The sequence below is a fragment of the Rhinolophus sinicus genome, chromosome 18, assembly GCF_057876585.1.
Source record: "Rhinolophus sinicus isolate RSI-liver-muscle chromosome 18, RSI-T2T, whole genome shotgun sequence".
Taxonomy (NCBI): Eukaryota; Metazoa; Chordata; class Mammalia; order Chiroptera; family Rhinolophidae; genus Rhinolophus; species Rhinolophus sinicus.
In genome coordinates this window covers 40,192,303-40,214,150 of record NC_142518.1, presented here as the reverse complement: position 1 = coordinate 40,214,150, position 21,848 = coordinate 40,192,303, and the positions used below count along the sequence as shown (strand labels likewise).

Genomic DNA, 21,848 nt, shown 5'->3' with positions numbered 1-21,848 from the left:
TCCATGCCTCTGCTGTTCCCAGGTTGCAGTTTCTGTAACAGCTGCTAATGTGTGGTTGGAGAGGCTGGGAATTGGTTCTGCTGCTTCTCTGACCCTTGGTGCAAATCTCATTCCAGCAGCCTTCAGAAAAGTTGTTTGACAGCTGTTTTTGTACGTGTCCAGTGGGGAGTCCGTGGGAGTCTTGCTTACCCCCCCACACAAGAGAACACAGGATATGGTGAGGCCAAAAAGAAACACCCACGGAGCCATAAGTAGGGGAGTCATATCACTATACTCTCTCTGGCAGCATCTGCCTCTCTGCAATCAGCTCTTGTTAGCTCAGCCACCATCTTCTTGCTAGCCCCCATTTTTTTTTTGCTAGCGTAGCCACAGCAGTTATATTAGTGGCCAGTGGCTCACTGGTTACAGCTGACGGCCAACTAGCCACAGGTGATGGCCATCCAATCACAGTTGATGGTCATTTACTACCTGAGCCAGCACCTTTCTATGTGAGGCCAAGAGCCTGGAATCTACTTTCTGGGGCTCTGTCCCCACAGTACGTCTTGTGTTTGTTCCTTTTTCCGGGTTACAGGAGGTGCCAAAACAGATAGAGGAGGGAAGAGAAGCGAAAAACAATTTCAAGGAGACAGGGATTGAAGCAAGGAAAAGTGGGGCCTGTTTTAATTAATTTACAGTGTCTCCTCTTAGACAAGATGAACTCCTGTCATTATCATCCCATTCTTTTCAGAGTGGAAGGAAGAGAGATGGACAAGGTCCAGGAATTGAGTCCAGAAGTGGGGTGAAGGAGCAGTGCGTTCTTGGTCTCCTGTCCCCGATCATGGCCTGGATCATGTGTTTCCACAGCCCAGTGGGCAGCTCTTGATTAGACATGATTGAATACCCTTGGGAAGGAGTACAGGTATCAGAATGAAAAGAAAACAATCAAAGGAGACATGGAGGTAGCGAATTAACTTCACGTCCATGTCACTTCATATTCATTGAAAATTCTCATGTCTCGTTTTCTCATTTTCTCAAGCACTCATTGTAAACATAATTAAATCTCCTTATATGAATTTCCATTAATCCGTTTTTCATGAGAAAGATAAAAATAAATGCATGGGAATTAAATACAGCAATGGATATTGAATCTCACAAATACTTCTTAAAAGCCTTTTTGAAACAGTAGCCACGTAGTTTTCACCTGTCACCTAGCAGGCACTTAAAGAATTACCAGTACTCTCAGGATACAATGACAGGGGCAGTGGCCTGGGTTCCTAGTTAAAGGAACGTGACAAGTGTGTCAACCTGTAGGAATCCAGGCAAGACACATGTGGGGGCGGAGCCCCAAAGAGTAGTTTCCAGGCTCTCGGCCTCACATAAAAAGGTGTTGGCTCAGGTAGTAAATGGCCAACTGTGATTGCATGGCCATCAGCTGTGGCTAGTTGGCTGTCAGCTGTAACCAGTGAGCCATTGGCCACTAATATAACTGCTGTGGCTACGCTAGCAGAGAGAGAGAGGAGGAAGAACGGGGGCTAGCAAGAAGATGGCGGCTGGGCTGGCAAGTGTGGATGGCGGTTTGCGGACAGTGTGAATCCAGCCTCCATTGAGAGTATAGTGCCGCCAGAGAGAATATAGTGGTATGACTCCCCTACCTATGGCTCCGTGGGTGTTCCTTTTTGGCCTCACCATATCCTGCGTTCTTGTATGGGGAGCGGGAGCAGAGACCCCGCAGGCCTCCCCGCACGACAAATGGCGCAGCGAGCAGGGTCTCCAGCATGACAACACATTATCTAAAATGTGGTCATGGATTTATGCAAGAAGTTTGTCCCGGCGTTCATTTTTATGTTTGAAACACAAGGTAAGAAATGTGGAAGGTGCATGTGCTAGAGTGTAGAGAAAGTGGCATTTCCAGAAGGTAAATGAATTACCTAACGTCAACCATTGAGACTTCAGAGTACCTTATTGGATACTGCACTATTACAAGGACGTAAAAATGAAGCTGATATGCAAAACGAGGTGAAAGTGATTGGGTGGTGGATGATTACTCAATTTTTCTGTTGTCTTTTCTCTGCCTTCCCAATTGACTGCAAATAGAAGAATTTCCTTTATCGCCTGACAGAAAAACTAGGAGTGAATATATGACTTATCTCCTCAGTGGGTTCTGTAATCTCCCTTCCCCCTGGGCAGGATGAAGGGGCAGTTGGCCCTCACCACACGGAATATAAGATGAGCATGCTAGAGGACAGAGAAAACAAATGGATTTCATACATTGAAAATACAATGGTAAGCAAAGAAAAAGACAGGCAAAAATGTAGCTGCAGAACTGAGGAAGGCTACAATGTGCTATTGCTCTTTGAGAAAGGAATTGGGTTATTTCTGCTGTCTATGTCAGGTTATGAAATAAAATATTTTTACTCTTTTTGACGACTTATACTTTCAGGAAGAGAACTGAATTTAAAATTTTCAAGCTTTTTCAAATGATTTTAGAACAGCTAACTCATGCTCTGAGTTTAATAAAATCTGGTGAAGTCACAATGCAATATGAATCTCATAGTGTTTACTGTGCACCTTTATAGGAGAGAAAACCAATAAAGAAAATCTTCCCAAGCTAATAATGGTCATCCTGGGGTGATGGGACTCCGGTTTAGTTTGCTTTGTTATAATTTGTGAATCCTCCAAATATTCTACAAGGAGCTTAGAGTGACTAGGGTACTGGAGAATACATGGATAAAAACCGAAAACAAACGGAGGAAAGCTGGTGACAAGACATTCCGATCAGCAGAAAGACAAGACTATGGAGCCAGGACACTTGGTTTCCAGTAGCGATGCTGCTGAAGGGAGCCTTTTGCTCAATGTTGGGCCTGGCACAGCGAGACTAGAGAGAAGCAGCCATTTATTGTGGAGGAGACTCACCACAGTTTTTTTCAGACGGGAAGGGCGGGGGAGGGATACGTTTATGCGGTCCCACACTGCCATCTAATGTCCAGAGAAACAGCGTTCAGGTTTCTAGCACAAACTCCATCCTTTTCTGTAGTTCTTTGAAAAACCACCACAGAAGGTGTGTCAACCCTTTATACCAATAAGGGCCAGATAAACCAAACCTCTGCCCAAGAGACCTCTGGGAACCAAAAGCGCTGGCGTCTTCGTAAGTCCCGCCCTCGAAACCATAGCAACAGCGTGTGAAGTGCTTGTACCCAGGACTCCTGCACCAATAGGGCTGGAGCTGTGGTACAATTGACGGTTTCTGGGCCTGCGCACGGACCCCTTAGGTTGGTGTCAGTCTGGAGCCCACATCTGGCGGAACTTTCCTTCCAGTCCCTGTGACAGACTTTCAGTTGAGGGACTGGGTCACTTGTAACCCAGTTGCTCCACCCGCCCCTCCCTTACAAGTGAGGGACCTGGCCAATCCCCAGCTCTTCCTCCTATCCCCCCAGGCCTTGCCCCCCATCACCCCTCCCCCTACCTCCACCTGCCTGTGAACACCTACAACTGCTGACACACTCACTTGCCTCCTCTCAGCCCTCAGGCCAGGGAACCCTCCACAGGGTCTCACAGCCCAAGAGCTTGACTGGATCAACCCTGGAAAATCTCCTTAGGGATTTTCTCCTGGGCAACCGACCATCCCGGTGCTCAAGGACCTGCACTGGGGTGGGGACAGAGCCAGGAGTGCAGTTTCCAGGCTCTTGGCCCCACGTGGAAAGGTGCTCACTCGGGTAGTAAAGGGCCATCAACTGTGATTGGATGGCCATCAGCTGTGGCTAGTTGGCCATCAGCTGTCACCTGTGAGCCATTGGCCACTAATATAACTGCCTTGGCTACTCTAGCAGAAAATGGGGGCAAGAAGATGGTGGCTGAGCTAGCGAGCGTGGATTGCAGTTAGCACAGCAGATTGCAGCTGGCAAGGGGGGTTGGTTGGCAGATAAGCGGAAGGCAGGTTGCACATGATGTGGCTCCCGCTTCCTGTGTCCGCAACCCAGCTCCATCGAGAATATAGTGGTATGACTCCGCTATCTATGGCTCCGTGGCTCCGTGGGTGTTCCTTTGGGGCCTCACCATGTCCTGCTTTCTTATGTGGGGAGTGGGAGCTGAGACCCCACATGACAGCACCTCAGCTTTGATGACAAAACCCCACACCTTCCTGAACTGTTCATCTTGAATCCATGACCAGGAGAGCACTGCTTCTCACTTTCCCTGTCACCTTCCTACACCTCTCCCTTACTCACTGGTACCCGGCTTCCATTCCAGTGACCTCTCCTAATAATTCATGGAGAGCACAGAAGCTATGGGGGGGAGGTTCCTGAGCTTCTCAAACCCAGTGGAGGTGCTTCTCCCCTGGCATCCCCTGCCGCCCCTGAGCATACCTGCTCCTGACTGCATCCAGCCCTCACCTGTGCTCAGGGTCCCTTGCCTTCCCCCTGCTCAGGGACTGCTCCTGCACTCATCACTCCTCTTGGCTCCTGTCCCTTGTGCGTGCAGCTTCCCCAACAAAGGGGTGAACATGGAACCGCTTTGCACGTGTGATTCTGCTGCTACTGGGTCATTACCTGTTGATTTTCAGAGCAAAACTGTTTCATCTTGTCCTGAGACCATTCGCTTAGTGTATGTCACTTACGGAAATTGGAAATAATAGACCCAGAGTGGGACACTGAGGTCACTGTTGTCCTTGGCTCCTTTCACCACACTGGATAGTGGGAGGGGAGAAAAAAGCACAGGGACTTGATGACTTTGGTTTGTGTTCTCTTCTCTACGCAGCATGGAAAAAAGTCCTTAGGATTCCGAAAGGTAACATTTTGGTGGGCAACATATGTTTAAAATTTGAGTTTCTATCTCCTCAAGTGGGAGGGAAAATGAAATCAATTCCTGGGCTGGAGAAAAGCCACACACAATGCAAAGGGAGGAAAAGGAAACACCTTCCAAGGCTCTTCTTCACTTTTGTTGCTGCTATGAAGTCTCCTTCCAGCATTCCAGTCAGGATCTCAAAGGGCAGTCATGCCATTAACCCTGTAATTGCGATAACACCAAACAAAGGCATTTTCAAATGCCTTTTTTGTGTCATGCTATGGCATCTGGATATGCGGCAAAATTGATGTCAAATGTTACATCCTACTAATGTCATAAATGCTGGAAGGATCGTCGCGGTCAGTGAAACGTGACCAAAAAAAGGTATGAATGGGATCCACCTTCCCTGCTGTTTGACTCTGGTGAGCAGATTGGAATATAAACTCTGAATGTTAAAAACATGTTCGTATGGGTGATGCTTTTGCTCAGATGGTTGACTGTGGATTAAGGGAAACAAGCAAAAAGGCAAGGTCTATGTGGAGATACACATTTCGGTTCTTGAAGCAGTTTTCGGTTTCTAAGTAACGCGAATGTGCGTATTTCTGAGTGGGCGATGTGGGCTCTAAGACCCACGAGATACACGAGGCTTCAGATAGCCTGGTTTGTCCCTTGGACATGGGACAGTGCTGTGTGGCCTTGCAGCTCTTGGCGTTGCTGCTGCCAAAGCAAAGCCTCTGGCTTCTTTGGAACCTGAAATTCACAGTTCCTAAATGCCCCACCTGACTCTGTGCTGAAACTGGATGTTGCTGCTCTGGGCTGTTTTGTCCTCAGCAGGAGCTGTGCTGACCTGCAGGGAGGCTCAGTGAAGAGAACTGGGACCCTGGGACCTGTGCAGATGTAAGACACCCCTCCGTGAGCCCATCATCTAGGGACACATCACATCTGCTGCTTTGTCTAAGTCACTTGCCCAGGGAAAGGGGCTTGTTGTCTGATGGGATAACCTAACATGGAGCTGAGGAACGGCCCTGTATTTCTGATATAAGCTGGCTGCCTTCCCAATAGGATTCCTGCCAGAAGCTGCGAGATGGGGGAGGACACATCACAGAGAGGGTGACTCCTCCGTCAGGGAATCTCCCTGCTACGGACTAGGGTTCCAATTTCCAGGTTACTCCCAGTTTGCCACACTGGACTGACATCCCGCCTCTCCTTCCCTTACCTGCTCTGCCTGCCCACACCTTAGGATCTCAGTGGTTTGTTCAATGCAAGCATTCCCAGCAAGGAATTCATCTTTAGAGCTGGCTCACGAAATAACTGCCTGAGGCAAAGGGGACCTGCCTTATGGAAAAACGTGTGAAATTTCTTACTACATTTAGGATTTCATCCTGATTAATTCCTTTCCACCAATGTAGAGTCCCCATGATAAAAGTTCTCTTCCGGGAAGGTGAGGAGAAAGATGTACAGCATAAATTTTCACCAGTGTCCCAGGATCATTCCTCAAGGGAGCCAGGCCTCCTCTGCATTTAAGGGGTTCGAGGTCTGTAACGTCGCTCAAGTCTGGGAATTAAATGTGGGCCGTGAGTCTGTGTTTCCTGAGTTGAATTCGACTTGCTCATTTGATCTAGAACTTTTTGTTTACACAGACCCAGAAAAACCTAGTGGGCTTGCTATGTATTTCGCTCCTAGGAACATCACGGTTAACTAGTCTCCAAGGTCGGTCTGTGGGAGTCAGACACTTCTGATTGCGGCTGTCACTGCTGTGCATTAAGGGGAATCGCACCCACCCGGCCTGTGGCCATTCAGTGCTGCCCTCGCTACCTCAGCATCCAAATCCTGCCGCTTTGGGATCCGAGTTCATGTAGCTTTTCCTACTGAGTGGCTCTGGTCCAACTGCAAGTCCCATCATCCAGCGAGATTTCCATCCCAATTTACGAGGTGCAAAGCACAGTACACAGAGGGAGGGCACCATTCCCAGCTGGCTGGCAGAGGTCGGAAAGTGATGGCCTCCCTCCAGCAGCCACACCAGGCCTGTCCTGCCACCGACAATCAATCCTTTAGCACAGCTGAGGTTTCCCTTGTCTCCATTGCCTGCCTCCCGCATGGTCCCCCGGCTGTTGTGGTGGGGAAGAGGGAGGGAATTGCAGAGCCAGTCCCTGTCCTGTGGAGGTGAGCCTCTAACCAGGGAGAGAGAAATGACACCTGTACACGTGGTAGGCAGTGTGTTGTGGACCGCCTGTTAGGCGAGGTGGCCAGGAGAAGAGAGGGGGGAGGAGGACCAGCGTGGGCTGGTGTGGCTTTGGGGGGCTTGCTGGGGGCGGTCCTGAGTGCTGACTTTCTATGGTGTCCAGGAGGGACAAGGGAGAATGGGTGGGTGGGGATACCCGAGGGAGTCAGTGGCTACCCCACCCCCAACCCACTTAAGGACTTTGTCCCCACAACGGAGTATGGGCTGTAGGACATGTGGGGTCACATCTGAGACAGCACATTGTCCCAAGAGATAGACTAGAAGCCGGAATCCAGTGATGCTCAGACACGTGGAGCATGTCAAGTTCTAGACCAGGCAGGGAGCCGCAGTAACAAAGTGTTGGGAGAGAGTGGGTGTAAAATGTAACGCACCCGTCAATTTACATGAAATGCCCAGAAAGGGCAAATCTACAGGGACAGAAGTTAGATGAGAGGTTTCCCGGGCCTGGAGGTGGTCATGGGGATTGACTGCCAACAGGAACACGGATCTCTTTGGGGTGATGGAAGTGTCCTAGAACTGGATTGTGGTGGTGGTTGCTCCACCTGTATATGTACTAAAAGTCACCGCATTGGACTCTTAACTGGGCGAATTTTGTAATATGTGAGTTGCACCTCAAGAACGCTGTTTAGGAAATGTAATGCAAATGTTCCAGTGGGTCCTGGAGGAAAGTTATGCGGTTGTCGTCAGAACAACAAGGACTCCGTTGCTGTCTCTCTGTGTCCTGGGTCCTGCCTCCAGGACCCATCACTGCCTGCCTCCTCCCTGTGTCCCAGATGCTCCCGCCAGATGGAGTGGGTGGGCTCACAGTTCAAGTCAGGAAGTCAGGCCAGGAGGAGCGCTGGTGAGTGCACACGTCTGCGCGTGTCTGTGCGTGTTCATGCACACGCACCCTTTGGGTGATCATAGGGGTAATTCACAAACCCCGCTGCGGGCAGACTCCCATAATCCATCCAGCGTTGTAAATTGCACCTAGTTGTTTTCCATTGTTCAGGAATCCCAGGGACCCAGCTTCAGTTTCCTGGCCACCAGCCTGGGCCCTTCCCTCCAAAGTCTGATCACAGGCTGACAGGGAGAGTGGGGAGGGGTGTTGTCCCCTGCACAGCGCCCCCTGCCCATGCCAGGGACCCAGTGGGCATGCACAGCAGGACAGTAGCCAGGAAAAGGGAACCGCAGCCGCCTTTCCATCACGCAGCCATGGAGACTTGGGATGAGCCTCACAGGGGATGCTTCAAGCTGACGGGGGAGGGGCGGTGGTTTCCAGCAGCACTGGGTGTGCAGGAAGACCGACACCCTCACTCCCACCCCGTTCTTACCTCCGTGGCCACAGAGCTTTCTGTGGGTTGGGAGATACAATGTGTTCCAAGTAACAGGCTTCAATAGATGGTGCTGGGGGAGAGTCCAATTGAGTTCACTCAGAAAAGAGGGAAAGCAAGGGGGAGGGATTGGACACTGTTAGCAAGGGTGGCGTCAGTGTGAAAAGGGGTTCCGCTGGGGGAGCAGGCAGCAGTCCTGCGAGGCGGACACTAAGAGGCTTGTTCCTGGCGACATGGCAGGGCTGGAGACATGGGCACGTGAAGGGCTTTGAGAGTCAGACAAAACGTCTTCTGCAAGGTGTTTCCTGCTTGGAAGACTCATCACCGGTGGTCCTGAGGCTGTGCTCTGTGTTCCGGCACATGGAGAATAGAGGGCTGGACCACAGAGCAATGCAAAGGAACTCCCTGGTGATTCTGAACCCTGCAGAGGTGGGATGTCCATCTAGTGCTCAGATCACAACGAAACGGATGCAGGGCCCAGGGTCCAGGTGGGATTTTGGAAGTGCAGGGAGAGACCCGAGTGTGCAGTCTACACAGATCTTACCCGAGGGCCGCAGATAGCAGGCCACCATGAAATGAGTGGGGGTGTGCTCTCCGGTGAGGATGTGGGTGCAAAGCTCCGGAGATTTCTGCCATTGCCAAGTGGCCACAACCCAGGCACGATCAGAACTGACGGTCTTGGTGAAGGACTCCCTGTCTTTCCTAAACTCCTCACCCCTGTTTGATGGTAAGGGTCATAGGACCAGATGTGAGACAGCAAAAGGTGAGGAAAGGGGATCAGATGTGCCTTGGCTGTGACAAGAAGAGAACCAGTCTGTCTTCCGGATTGACCCCTTTAGGTCCTCTGGTTGAGACGCGAGAGCCCCCGAGACTCCGGGACTAGTCCCTGATTTCCAGTTGAGGGACTACTTAGGGCCTCAGAGCACCGCCGTCTCTGTGGATGGACGATTAGCCGGGTAGAGGGTATGATTTTCTGAGTTACAAGAAACGAATGAGACAATACGGACATTAATGTTTTCTAAGGCATACAGCTCCATCTAAAGTAAGCCTGTCACACCTGCTAGCTACGGTTCCTGCGGTTTCATTGTTGCTGTTGCCAGTACTTAATGGTACTTAATCTCCTAGATGGAAACACTCCGAGGGCAGGGGGCACCCCAGTTGCCAGGAGGTGGGGACCTGACACCTGCCCTTCACTAGCAGGGTTGATTGGCGCTCTCTCAGGACCAAGGCCCTGCCAGTGCCTGGGGCCGCGAGGTCTAGGAGACACGGGGAGGGTCTCCCTCGAAGAACCGCTTCTCTGAGGACACAGCCGGCTGGGCAGGAGGTCTTGGGAGATGTTTCTGGGTCTGTCAGCAACTACTGCGATTCTCAGCCGGGCGTCTCCACTCTAGTGCAGACACTGGCGTGATGTATCTTAGGAGAAAAGACGAGGAGGAAAACGACGTCTCATAAAAATACCGCCTTTCCTCATGTTCCTGCAGGATTGCTTTTCTGGCTCTGGAGACGTTTCCTGAAGCCCAGCTCCAGGACTCAGGCTTTGAGATGAAGGCCTGTCTTGTCCGAGGGGAAGGAGCCTGGCATCGCCTGTGGAGGCAAGGACGGCCTTCAGGAGACGTGCTCACCTCACTGACAACCCTCTTCAGCTCCTCCACTGTGTGAGTCTGTCTGGGCCTCTCCTGTTTCTGTGATGTGTTTTAGGGTTCTGTTTATGAGATGTTGATTGTTCTCCTGGGTTAAAGAGAGGCGGATGCCGGGACCCCAGTCTCCTCTCCCAGGGACTGACTGGAAGCTGGGCAGAGGAGGAGCTGGTACCCAGGATGAGCGCACATCCCAGATTCACTCGTGCTCCCCAGATTGCAGGGGCACTTTGGCTCCTTGATTTTTCCTGATTGATTTGCTCTCAGTGAGGAGCGCCCCCCTTCGTCCCTGCAATGTAACGGGAAAGAGGAACTCTTTCTTACTTCTAATTTGCTAAGTGTTGTCAGATGCAAACTTGTCAATGAGCCATGTGCACAAATGCTAAATCAGTTTCAGTGAAAATGCTCACTCTTGGATTTCCACCCACTCCCCTACTTCTTTACAGGATGGGGAAGGTGTACGTGTGGCTTGTGTGCCCGCGTGATGATGGGGGAAGGGGATGCATGACACACCTCTGTGGCTCAGTGTCATAGGTGGTCTCTGAGGAAGGATGACCCTCTTTCCCAGTCCCAGCGGTGAACTGACCCACAGCGCCCATGTGGGGCTGGTGAAACTGCATTTCTGACTCTCAGCTCTTGGTAGCACCCAGTGCTCCCTGACCGACTCAGTCTCACCTCACTCTGCTGACCCCTCTGAATGTTCCTCATCTTCCAACCTGCCCCTGCGCAGGACGGCCCGCTCCACAGCCTCGGCTGCAGGGTCATTTGCCCCTTGCCTGCTCAGGTTCCCCTCTGGGACCCGCGATCTGGTCAGCCACTTTCTACATCCCCCGCAAGGAGAGCAGGCCCCTGGGGTGTCACCTGCACCACAGCGGAACCCAGATTGGCTCCAGAAAGCTGTGATCCAAAACTCGCGCCGTCCCTCTGCCCAAAGACACTGCTGGCTCACTGTGCACACTGTCCTCCTGTGAGTCTAGAGAGAGAAGGGGTTGAAACCCTCCTTGACATGGAGGGCCTCTGCACCGCTTGTCTCACCTGCCCTGTCTGAGCTCTGTGACCTGTGCCTGCCACTGCCCCTGTGGGCCTTTCCCCCCGTGACTGGAACAGACACTCTTTGCGGGGCCTTGTCTTTCATGTTGACCCCCGACTTCCCCTACTCTATCCAGGTCAACGGAGCACACTGTGCAACGTGTGCCTTGTCCAGAATGTTCGGACCATATGTGGTCACTAAACCCCTCACGTCAGAAATATAAAATGAAGTAGAGTGAGGAAGAACAGCATGGTCACATGGGCCAAGGCGACAAAATCATATCTAAGATGAGCATACAAAAGCATATGTGGGATCAGAAAATATGGAAATTAGTTGTGGCCTTGACAAGACCAGCAGCAGTGGAGTGGTAGGGACAAAAGTTGTGTTGAAGGGGGTTGAGCAGATAAACAGGAGAAGTTGAAACAGTTTTTTTTTCAGTCACTGTAGACGGCATTTATTTCCCTCATTAAAAAACCTCCATAGCGCATATAAGTTTAAAATCAAACTTCTCGTTCAAAGTGTTGCACACATAGTGAAATAGAAGCGTTTAATTGCTTTATGTTTACAGTTTTAAAAGTCTGAAATGCACTGAGGGAAAATCTGAGAAAGCCAGATTTAACATGTTTTAGGGAGTAAACTTTATAATGACTGTGTCGACTATTCTGCCCCCAATGCCAGTTCTACAGACCACGCTACTACAATCTACAGGAAACCATGAAGTAAACTAGGTACGAGCTGAGTCCTGCATAATGAAGAAAGAGGTAAAATGATGTAGGGTGGAACAGTTTCTGTTGTACGTAATTTCTGTCAAGCCTTCAAGAGTAAAAAGCAAACTCCAAAGGTTTAACTCACACTGCAGCCGTATTGAAAACTGTCCAGGTCCGCCCCTCTCCCTCAATTAATTCCTCCCTCCAGTATAATGTGAAAATAAAAGTATCTCCAGTGGCCGGGGGCATGGGCCCTGAAAAAGAAATGGGGTACCCAGCCATTGCTCTCCTTGACATGGAGCCATCACCAGCACTGGAAATAGTTTTGCTTTTAAAATCAACACGTTTATCGCGCCAGCAGCTGCAGAATGACACGTGGGAAGGAGATGGGTTTCCAAGCACCCCTCTGTTGGGGGAAGGCTGCATGCAGAAGGAGGTGAGGGTTCAGGAGAGGAGTGTGGTAAGTGCAGGAGCAAGTTCCCGGAGCAGCTGGAAGGCATGGAATCCTGAACACTGGGTGATGGCAGGCTGCAGTGAGGAGCGGGAATCCTCCCGGGCAGCAGAGGATGCCAGGTCAGAAAGACGTGGATTGGTTTGGGGCAGCTCTCAGAAGTCCCCCCCCCATTACTTCTGTCTTCTCCATGAATTATTCGCTGAGGCCATTGGAAAGGAAGTGGGTCCCCTGTGAATAAGGCAGTTGTGTCGGTAGCATGACATGGAAAGTGAGAAGTAATGCTTTCCTGATCATGGATTTAAGATAATTCAGTCAAGTTTCCAGTTCTGTGATCACTGCTCAGGGTCTCAGACAGAGACATGGACTTATTGACACAGAGCAGCAGAGTAAGGACAGGAGAGAACAGCTAGAGAGGGTGCCTGATGGGCAGTTTGTGGTACTGAGTAAGCTGGGTAAGACGGGGCCTGATGGAAGATGTCCAAAGCTGTGGGGTCCACACTGGACACCCCCAGAAGTTGAAGGCTGTATGAGCAGACCCATTAGAGTGAGGGAGCTGGACTCCTATGGCAGGGTGTTGAGGTGACTAGTCACGGAGGGCTACAAAGGGACATCATGTGTTCATTTGTGTGTGTGTATGTGGGGGGGGGGGACATAGGTGGGGTGGATTCCCTGATGCCCCAGGCTGTACCTTGGGCAGGGGATGCGGTATCCGGAGGACCATAGCATGTCTGAGGACAGAGAGGCTCTGCTTAGGCCAGGGCGAGGCCCCTGGGCCCAGAGGGTTCCCGAAAGTGAGGCTGAGAGGAAGAGGAGGGGGAGGAGGACGGTGTCTCAGGCCCGCCAGCCGAAGGCAGAAGCTGAGTAGGCCGGGCGGGAGCAGGATGACTAGGGCAGTGGTACAGGCGCCGCACGAGGGGCGCAGGGACCGCTGTGTCAGTCGGGCGACAGGACGTGGACGTCACAGAGCGGGGACGCTAGCGCACAGTGCAAACAGGGTGCAGAAGGCACCTCCGGCACAAGGCTGCAGGGCGAACGGCAACGACCTCACGGCGCCCCCGCGCGCAGGCTCAGAACTGGCCAATCCGGGCGCAGCACCGCCACGCATGCGCATCCGCCCAGGGGCGTGCACTCGCGGCCTTTGTCGCAGCGATTCCGAGGGCAGCCTCGGGAGCGGGGGCCGTGCCCAGGGCTGCCCGGCGGCACCACTCGGGTGGTCGCAGTGCTCCGCGGGGCTTCGGGGTCAGCGCGCTGTTCTTCCTCCGCCTAGGTCTCCTCGGAAACCTCCTGAAACGGAGCGGTGTTTGACTTGCCCGTGAAGCACGGAGTTTCTGTGCGCAGCAGGGGGCAGTGTTGTGCCGCGCAGGCGCCGGCTCCCCGCTCCCCCGCCCTTCTCGTTAGAAAAAACTCGGCAGTGTCTTCACCGCATCGCGGTGTTTTCCTTCTGCGCCTGCGCACGATCCCGGGCCTTGCTGTTTGTTGGGCTCCCTTTCCGTGGATCTGTTTTGTAAAGCTTGTGCCTGGGGACAAAAATCCCTGTTCCTTCCAAATTACCTCTTCTTCTCCTGGGCTGCTTGGGTTCCTCAGGAACTTGTGGTTCTGTTTTTCCGAATGCGCTGGTCGCTGTCTTTCCCCACCTCGTTTGGCCTTGGCTGGGCCTGTGTCCATAGGTTCCTCCGTTATGAAACGCCCTCATGTCAGGGTAGAAGCTTTGGACGACAGATAAATGTACTGAAGGGTCACCCAAACCACAGTGCCGGCACCCCGCCTAGGCCAGTATTAGTGTTTTGTGCTAACTCCCCTTAGCATTTTTCTTCAAGAGCTGTACTTACCTTCCTTTTTGCATCCTAACCTCTACCTCCTTGTGCTTTAAAGTCAGTTTTACAGGGTTGAAAGTCGTTTTCATATTTAACGTCATTGTACAGAAAAGTAACGCTGAGGTGTTGTAAATGTAGAAAGCTTTTGTGAGTGTTGAGTTGAGGACACAGCGACCCATGTAAGATGCAAAGGCAGCACCCGGGTTCCCCTTTGCGACCGCAGGAGCGCAGTGCCTGTCTGGTGCACGCCTGTATCCCCAGCACCTGGAAGCCTACCTAACGCGGAGTGGGGGCTCACTCAGCATAGGGAAATTTTTCGAAATATGATTTTCAGGACACTTTTCTTTCTATGTGTAAAAATCCGTCTTTGCCCAGCCGTGGATTATAATATAGCAACAGTTCTACATGGGGTTTTTATTGTTGTTGTTTGTTTTTGTTTTCATTTGGCCCTTTTCAAGTCGGCATGAGTCTATGTCATTAACATTTCTTAAAATGAGATTTTCTGAGTTGTACTAGGTCACTTGACAGAGATCCATTTACATTGTTGGTGACAGACTCAGGACACACCCAAACACTTTCCAGTTTCAAGCCTGTTTCCTTCACTCCAAAAAGAGTTGAATGAGGCTGGAGTGAACAGGACGTAGCAGAGAACGGCCTTGATCGAGATGGTGCGTCTTTAATATTGCTCCCTGGGTTCATCAGCTATCTTTTCAGAAGCACCCTGGCCTGCTGCATATTTGGTTCATAGAACATTGATTCTAGAACATACTGGATGGTGATTTGGTCTCATGGTTCCAAACTGCAGTCACCCTGTCCTGTTGCCTGGGAGACTTGCTTTGGGTCATGTAATGAGGGGCTGTGGGTATAAAGAATACACTGAACATGAACTTAGGGGCCCAAACACGGCCAAGCTATTGGAATTGGGAACAAGGCATCTGCCCCCACTTTGTATGAAGCCAGCCTGATCTGAACGTAGATGCCTTTCTCACTAAGTCCAGTTACTACTTGGACATGCATTTTTATCAAGCATCACATAAGAGAAAAAAGTCCCAAGTTCCTTCTAACCCTAACCCTAACCCTAACCCTAACAGCACTGACCACGAATAGTTCGAACACTTTGATCGTGACAACTTCTTTACCATAAATGCTCCTGCTTATTGGACACCCAGTTCTTCCCTAGTATTTTCTTCCACTCCGGTCTCCTGGAGGGCCTTGGGCCTGGGCTCAGGAGAACTCCCTTCTGGTTCCTGGTCTACCAGCCTTACCGTTTTTGCTCTCTGAGCTGCTTTGCTTTCTGAGCTGCTGTGTCTACCACTTTAAGGAGGGGACTTGCACTGAGGTATCAGTTGAACACGGAGGCGCATGCAGGAAAGCGGTGGTGAGAGGGCCGCTGCTCCCAGTCAGAAACTCCGCTTTTCTCCTGTGTGTGTTGGAATTCATTCTAGGAAGTGTTAGCTTTCCTCTTCTGTAGAGGTCAATGGTCTACATACCGTAATATTCCCGCTGATGCCACTCCCCCCGACACGAAAGGAAGAATGGAGAAGGGTGACATTGTAAACATGAACACACTGGGCCATCCTTAGCAGTAGAGATGCGAAAACTGGCCCAGAGCTTAGCTCCCAACGCTGTGAAGCACCTATTCCCGCCTTGTTGTATTGGAAAGATTATCTGAGAGAGAAACATCTTTTTAAAAGCTAGTGTATTTTTAATCTTCTCTTCATACACTAGACGTTCCCCTGAGTTAATAAGCGCATGCACTGCAGCATCATCAAAAACCAAAACCGAGAAAAATTGGAGCCTTTATTTCAGTTTAGGGAGCTTTACATGAAGTATCTTTTCCAAATGAGAAATCATAATTGCTATCTTTGCTAACTAATGGCATCCTTTGTTGCGTTATTCTGACACAGACACACACTGTGTGCAATTTGAGGATGTAGGGAAAGGCTTTACTCCCCCTGAAGTTATGATTCCAGAGCTTGTGCTCCTACCTGTTACAAAGTCATGTGGGAAGGCGTTTTGCGTATATACTGTGTGTCAGGCAGTGCACTAAGCCCTCTGTATGTACTGCCGTCTCATCCATCAGAGAAACCTTACCTGGCAGGTTAGTACAAATATGCCCATTATCATGAGAAAAATGCTGCCATTAGATCCCTGCCAGGCGTGTCTGTAGAATCTGAGCCCTGTGATGACTCGGGCACACTTTTCCCTGCAGTCTCACTATTGGGAACACTGGGAGTTGCCTTCAGAAAATGCTTCCTATTGACCAGTGGCGACTGTCCTTCATGCGAGTGACCCTGTAGAACTCTGTGCTTTTGCTGCTGGGAAATTGGGGTCAAATCAGTGGTAGCACCTGGGGAGAAAAGACTCCAGTTAAAATGATTCAAATGGAGGTTAAAGGCTTCATCCAGCTGATGTGTGTCACCTTCAGACCAGGGACACCTCTGAGCTGAAGCAGAACTGGAGACTGTACAGGGAAAGTAGAAGGAAGGAACATGGGTACGCAAAGGGCATGAGAAGCCCATGTAGAGGGAAAGGAGAGACAGGTCCCTGTGCAGGGAAAGGAGAAGAGAGGTCCATGCCTCTGCTGTTCCCAGGTTGCAGTTTCTGTAACAGCTGCTAATGTGTGGTTGGAGAGGCTGGGAATTGGTTCTGCTGCTTCTCTGACCCTTGGTGCAAATCTCATTCCAGCAGCCTTCAGAAAAGTTGTTTGACAGCTGTTTTTGTACGTGTCCAGTGGGGAGTCCGTGGGAGTCTTGCTTACCCCCCCACACAAGAGAACACAGGATATGGTGAGGCCAAAAAGAAACACCCACGGAGCCATAAGTAGGGGAGTCATATCACTATACTCTCTCTGGCAGCATCTGCCTCTCTGCAATCAGCTCTTGTTAGCTCAGCCACCATCTTCTTGCTAGCCCCCATTTTTTTTTTGCTAGCGTAGCCACAGCAGTTATATTAGTGGCCAGTGGCTCACTGGTTACAGCTGACGGCCAACTAGCCACAGGTGATGGCCATCCAATCACAGTTGATGGTCATTTACTACCTGAGCCAGCACCTTTCTATGTGAGGCCAAGAGCCTGGAATCTACTTTCTGGGGCTCTGTCCCCACAGTACGTCTTGTGTTTGTTCCTTTTTCCGGGTTACAGGAGGTGCCAAAACAGATAGAGGAGGGAAGAGAAGCGAAAAACAATTTCAAGGAGACAGGGATTGAAGCAAGGAAAAGTGGGGCCTGTTTTAATTAATTTACAGTGTCTCCTCTTAGACAAGATGAACTCCTGTCATTATCATCCCATTCTTTTCAGAGTGGAAGGAAGAGAGATGGACAAGGTCCAGGAATTGAGTCCAGAAGTGGGGTGAAGGAGCAGTGCGTTCTTGGTCTCCTGTCCCCGATCATGGCCTGGATCATGTGTTTCCACAGCCCAGTGGGCAGCTCTTGATTAGACATGATTGAATACCCTTGGGAAGGAGTACAGGTATCAGAATGAAAAGAAAACAATCAAAGGAGACATGGAGGTAGCGAATTAACTTCACGTCCATGTCACTTCATATTCATTGAAAATTCTCATGTCTCGTTTTCTCATTTTCTCAAGCACTCATTGTAAACATAATTAAATCTCCTTATATGAATTTCCATTAATCCGTTTTTCATGAGAAAGATAAAAATAAATGCATGGGAATTAAATACAGCAATGGATATTGAATCTCACAAATACTTCTTAAAAGCCTTTTTGAAACAGTAGCCACGTAGTTTTCACCTGTCACCTAGCAGGCACTTAAAGAATTACCAGTACTCTCAGGATACAATGACAGGGGCAGTGGCCTGGGTTCCTAGTTAAAGGAACGTGACAAGTGTGTCAACCTGTAGGAATCCAGGCAAGACACATGTGGGGGCGGAGCCCCAAAGAGTAGTTTCCAGGCTCTCGGCCTCACATAAAAAGGTGTTGGCTCAGGTAGTAAATGGCCAACTGTGATTGCATGGCCATCAGCTGTGGCTAGTTGGCTGTCAGCTGTAACCAGTGAGCCATTGGCCACTAATATAACTGCTGTGGCTACGCTAGCAGAGAGAGAGAGGAGGAAGAACGGGGGCTAGCAAGAAGATGGCGGCTGGGCTGGCAAGTGTGGATGGCGGTTTGCGGACAGTGTGAATCCAGCCTCCATTGAGAGTATAGTGCCGCCAGAGAGAATATAGTGGTATGACTCCCCTACCTATGGCTCCGTGGGTGTTCCTTTTTGGCCTCACCATATCCTGCGTTCTTGTATGGGGAGCGGGAGCAGAGACCCCGCAGGCCTCCCCGCACGACAAATGGCGCAGCGAGCAGGGTCTCCAGCATGACAACACATTATCTAAAATGTGGTCATGGATTTATGCAAGAAGTTTGTCCCGGCGTTCATTTTTATGTTTGAAACACAAGGTAAGAAATGTGGAAGGTGCATGTGCTAGAGTGTAGAGAAAGTGGCATTTCCAGAAGGTAAATGAATTACCTAACGTCAACCATTGAGACTTCAGAGTACCTTATTGGATACTGCACTATTACAAGGACGTAAAAATGAAGCTGATATGCAAAACGAGGTGAAAGTGATTGGGTGGTGGATGATTACTCAATTTTTCTGTTGTCTTTTCTCTGCCTTCCCAATTGACTGCAAATAGAAGAATTTCCTTTATCGCCTGACAGAAAAACTAGGAGTGAATATATGACTTATCTCCTCAGTGGGTTCTGTAATCTCCCTTCCCCCTGGGCAGGATGAAGGGGCAGTTGGCCCTCACCACACGGAATATAAGATGAGCATGCTAGAGGACAGAGAAAACAAATGGATTTCATACATTGAAAATACAATGGTAAGCAAAGAAAAAGACAGGCAAAAATGTAGCTGCAGAACTGAGGAAGGCTACAATGTGCTATTGCTCTTTGAGAAAGGAATTGGGTTATTTCTGCTGTCTATGTCAGGTTATGAAATAAAATATTTTTACTCTTTTTGACGACTTATACTTTCAGGAAGAGAACTGAATTTAAAATTTTCAAGCTTTTTCAAATGATTTTAGAACAGCTAACTCATGCTCTGAGTTTAATAAAATCTGGTGAAGTCACAATGCAATATGAATCTCATAGTGTTTACTGTGCACCTTTATAGGAGAGAAAACCAATAAAGAAAATCTTCCCAAGCTAATAATGGTCATCCTGGGGTGATGGGACTCCGGTTTAGTTTGCTTTGTTATAATTTGTGAATCCTCCAAATATTCTACAAGGAGCTTAGAGTGACTAGGGTACTGGAGAATACATGGATAAAAACCGAAAACAAACGGAGGAAAGCTGGTGACAAGACATTCCGATCAGCAGAAAGACAAGACTATGGAGCCAGGACACTTGGTTTCCAGTAGCGATGCTGCTGAAGGGAGCCTTTTGCTCAATGTTGGGCCTGGCACAGCGAGACTAGAGAGAAGCAGCCATTTATTGTGGAGGAGACTCACCACAGTTTTTTTCAGACGGGAAGGGCGGGGGAGGGATACGTTTATGCGGTCCCACACTGCCATCTAATGTCCAGAGAAACAGCGTTCAGGTTTCTAGCACAAACTCCATCCTTTTCTGTAGTTCTTTGAAAAACCACCACAGAAGGTGTGTCAACCCTTTATACCAATAAGGGCCAGATAAACCAAACCTCTGCCCAAGAGACCTCTGGGAACCAAAAGCGCTGGCGTCTTCGTAAGTCCCGCCCTCGAAACCATAGCAACAGCGTGTGAAGTGCTTGTACCCAGGACTCCTGCACCAATAGGGCTGGAGCTGTGGTACAATTGACGGTTTCTGGGCCTGCGCACGGACCCCTTAGGTTGGTGTCAGTCTGGAGCCCACATCTGGCGGAACTTTCCTTCCAGTCCCTGTGACAGACTTTCAGTTGAGGGACTGGGTCACTTGTAACCCAGTTGCTCCACCCGCCCCTCCCTTACAAGTGAGGGACCTGGCCAATCCCCAGCTCTTCCTCCTATCCCCCCAGGCCTTGCCCCCCATCACCCCTCCCCCTACCTCCACCTGCCTGTGAACACCTACAACTGCTGACACACTCACTTGCCTCCTCTCAGCCCTCAGGCCAGGGAACCCTCCACAGGGTCTCACAGCCCAAGAGCTTGACTGGATCAACCCTGGAAAATCTCCTTAGGGATTTTCTCCTGGGCAACCGACCATCCCGGTGCTCAAGGACCTGCACTGGGGTGGGGACAGAGCCAGGAGTGCAGTTTCCAGGCTCTTGGCCCCACGTGGAAAGGTGCTCACTCGGGTAGTAAAGGGCCATCAACTGTGATTGGATGGCCATCAGCTGTGGCTAGTTGGCCATCAGCTGTCACCTGTGAGCCATTGGCCACTAATATAACTGCCTTGGCTACTCTAGCAGAAAATGGGGGCAAGAAGATGGTGGCTGAGCTAGCGAGCGTGGATTGCAGTTAGCACAGCAGATTGCAGCTGGCAAGGGGGGTTGGTTGGCAGATAAGCGGAAGGCAGGTTGCACATGATGTGGCTCCCGCTTCCTGTGTCCGCAACCCAGCTCCATCGAGAATATAGTGGTATGACTCCGCTATCTATGGCTCCGTGGCTCCGTGGGTGTTCCTTTGGGGCCTCACCATGTCCTGCTTTCTTATGTGGGGAGTGGGAGCTGAGACCCCACATGACAGCACCTCAGCTTTGATGACAAAACCCCACACCTTCCTGAACTGTTCATCTTGAATCCATGACCAGGAGAGCACTGCTTCTCACTTTCCCTGTCACCTTCCTACACCTCTCCCTTACTCACTGGTACCCGGCTTCCATTCCAGTGACCTCTCCTAATAATTCATGGAGAGCACAGAAGCTATGGGGGGGAGGTTCCTGAGCTTCTCAAACCCAGTGGAGGTGCTTCTCCCCTGGCATCCCCTGCCGCCCCTGAGCATACCTGCTCCTGACTGCATCCAGCCCTCACCTGTGCTCAGGGTCCCTTGCCTTCCCCCTGCTCAGGGACTGCTCCTGCACTCATCACTCCTCTTGGCTCCTGTCCCTTGTGCGTGCAGCTTCCCCAACAAAGGGGTGAACATGGAACCGCTTTGCACGTGTGATTCTGCTGCTACTGGGTCATTACCTGTTGATTTTCAGAGCAAAACTGTTTCATCTTGTCCTGAGACCATTCGCTTAGTGTATGTCACTTACGGAAATTGGAAATAATAGACCCAGAGTGGGACACTGAGGTCACTGTTGTCCTTGGCTCCTTTCACCACACTGGATAGTGGGAGGGGAGAAAAAAGCACAGGGACTTGATGACTTTGGTTTGTGTTCTCTTCTCTACGCAGCATGGAAAAAAGTCCTTAGGATTCCGAAAGGTAACATTTTGGTGGGCAACATATGTTTAAAATTTGAGTTTCTATCTCCTCAAGTGGGAGGGAAAATGAAATCAATTCCTGGGCTGGAGAAAAGCCACACACAATGCAAAGGGAGGAAAAGGAAACACCTTCCAAGGCTCTTCTTCACTTTTGTTGCTGCTATGAAGTCTCCTTCCAGCATTCCAGTCAGGATCTCAAAGGGCAGTCATGCCATTAACCCTGTAATTGCGATAACACCAAACAAAGGCATTTTCAAATGCCTTTTTTGTGTCATGCTATGGCATCTGGATATGCGGCAAAATTGATGTCAAATGTTACATCCTACTAATGTCATAAATGCTGGAAGGATCGTCGCGGTCAGTGAAACGTGACCAAAAAAAGGTATGAATGGGATCCACCTTCCCTGCTGTTTGACTCTGGTGAGCAGATTGGAATATAAACTCTGAATGTTAAAAACATGTTCGTATGGGTGATGCTTTTGCTCAGATGGTTGACTGTGGATTAAGGGAAACAAGCAAAAAGGCAAGGTCTATGTGGAGATACACATTTCGGTTCTTGAA

At 50.1% G+C, this 21,848-nt stretch overlaps 1 protein-coding gene across 6 annotated transcripts in view; it reads left to right on the top strand.

Moving 5' to 3' along the window:
* The window catches only part of LOC148754611 (P antigen family member 3-like), a 113,959-nt gene that overhangs the window by 73,895 nt on the left and 18,216 nt on the right, over positions 1-21,848 (top strand). For all 6 annotated transcript variants that reach the window (XM_088795254.1, XM_088795250.1, XM_088795253.1 and 3 more), the window contains exon 3: positions 9,795-9,968. In XM_088795254.1, coding sequence (XP_088651380.1) covers positions 9,795-9,968 — 174 coding nt within the window. The remainder of the gene's footprint in view (positions 1-9,794; positions 9,969-21,848) is intronic.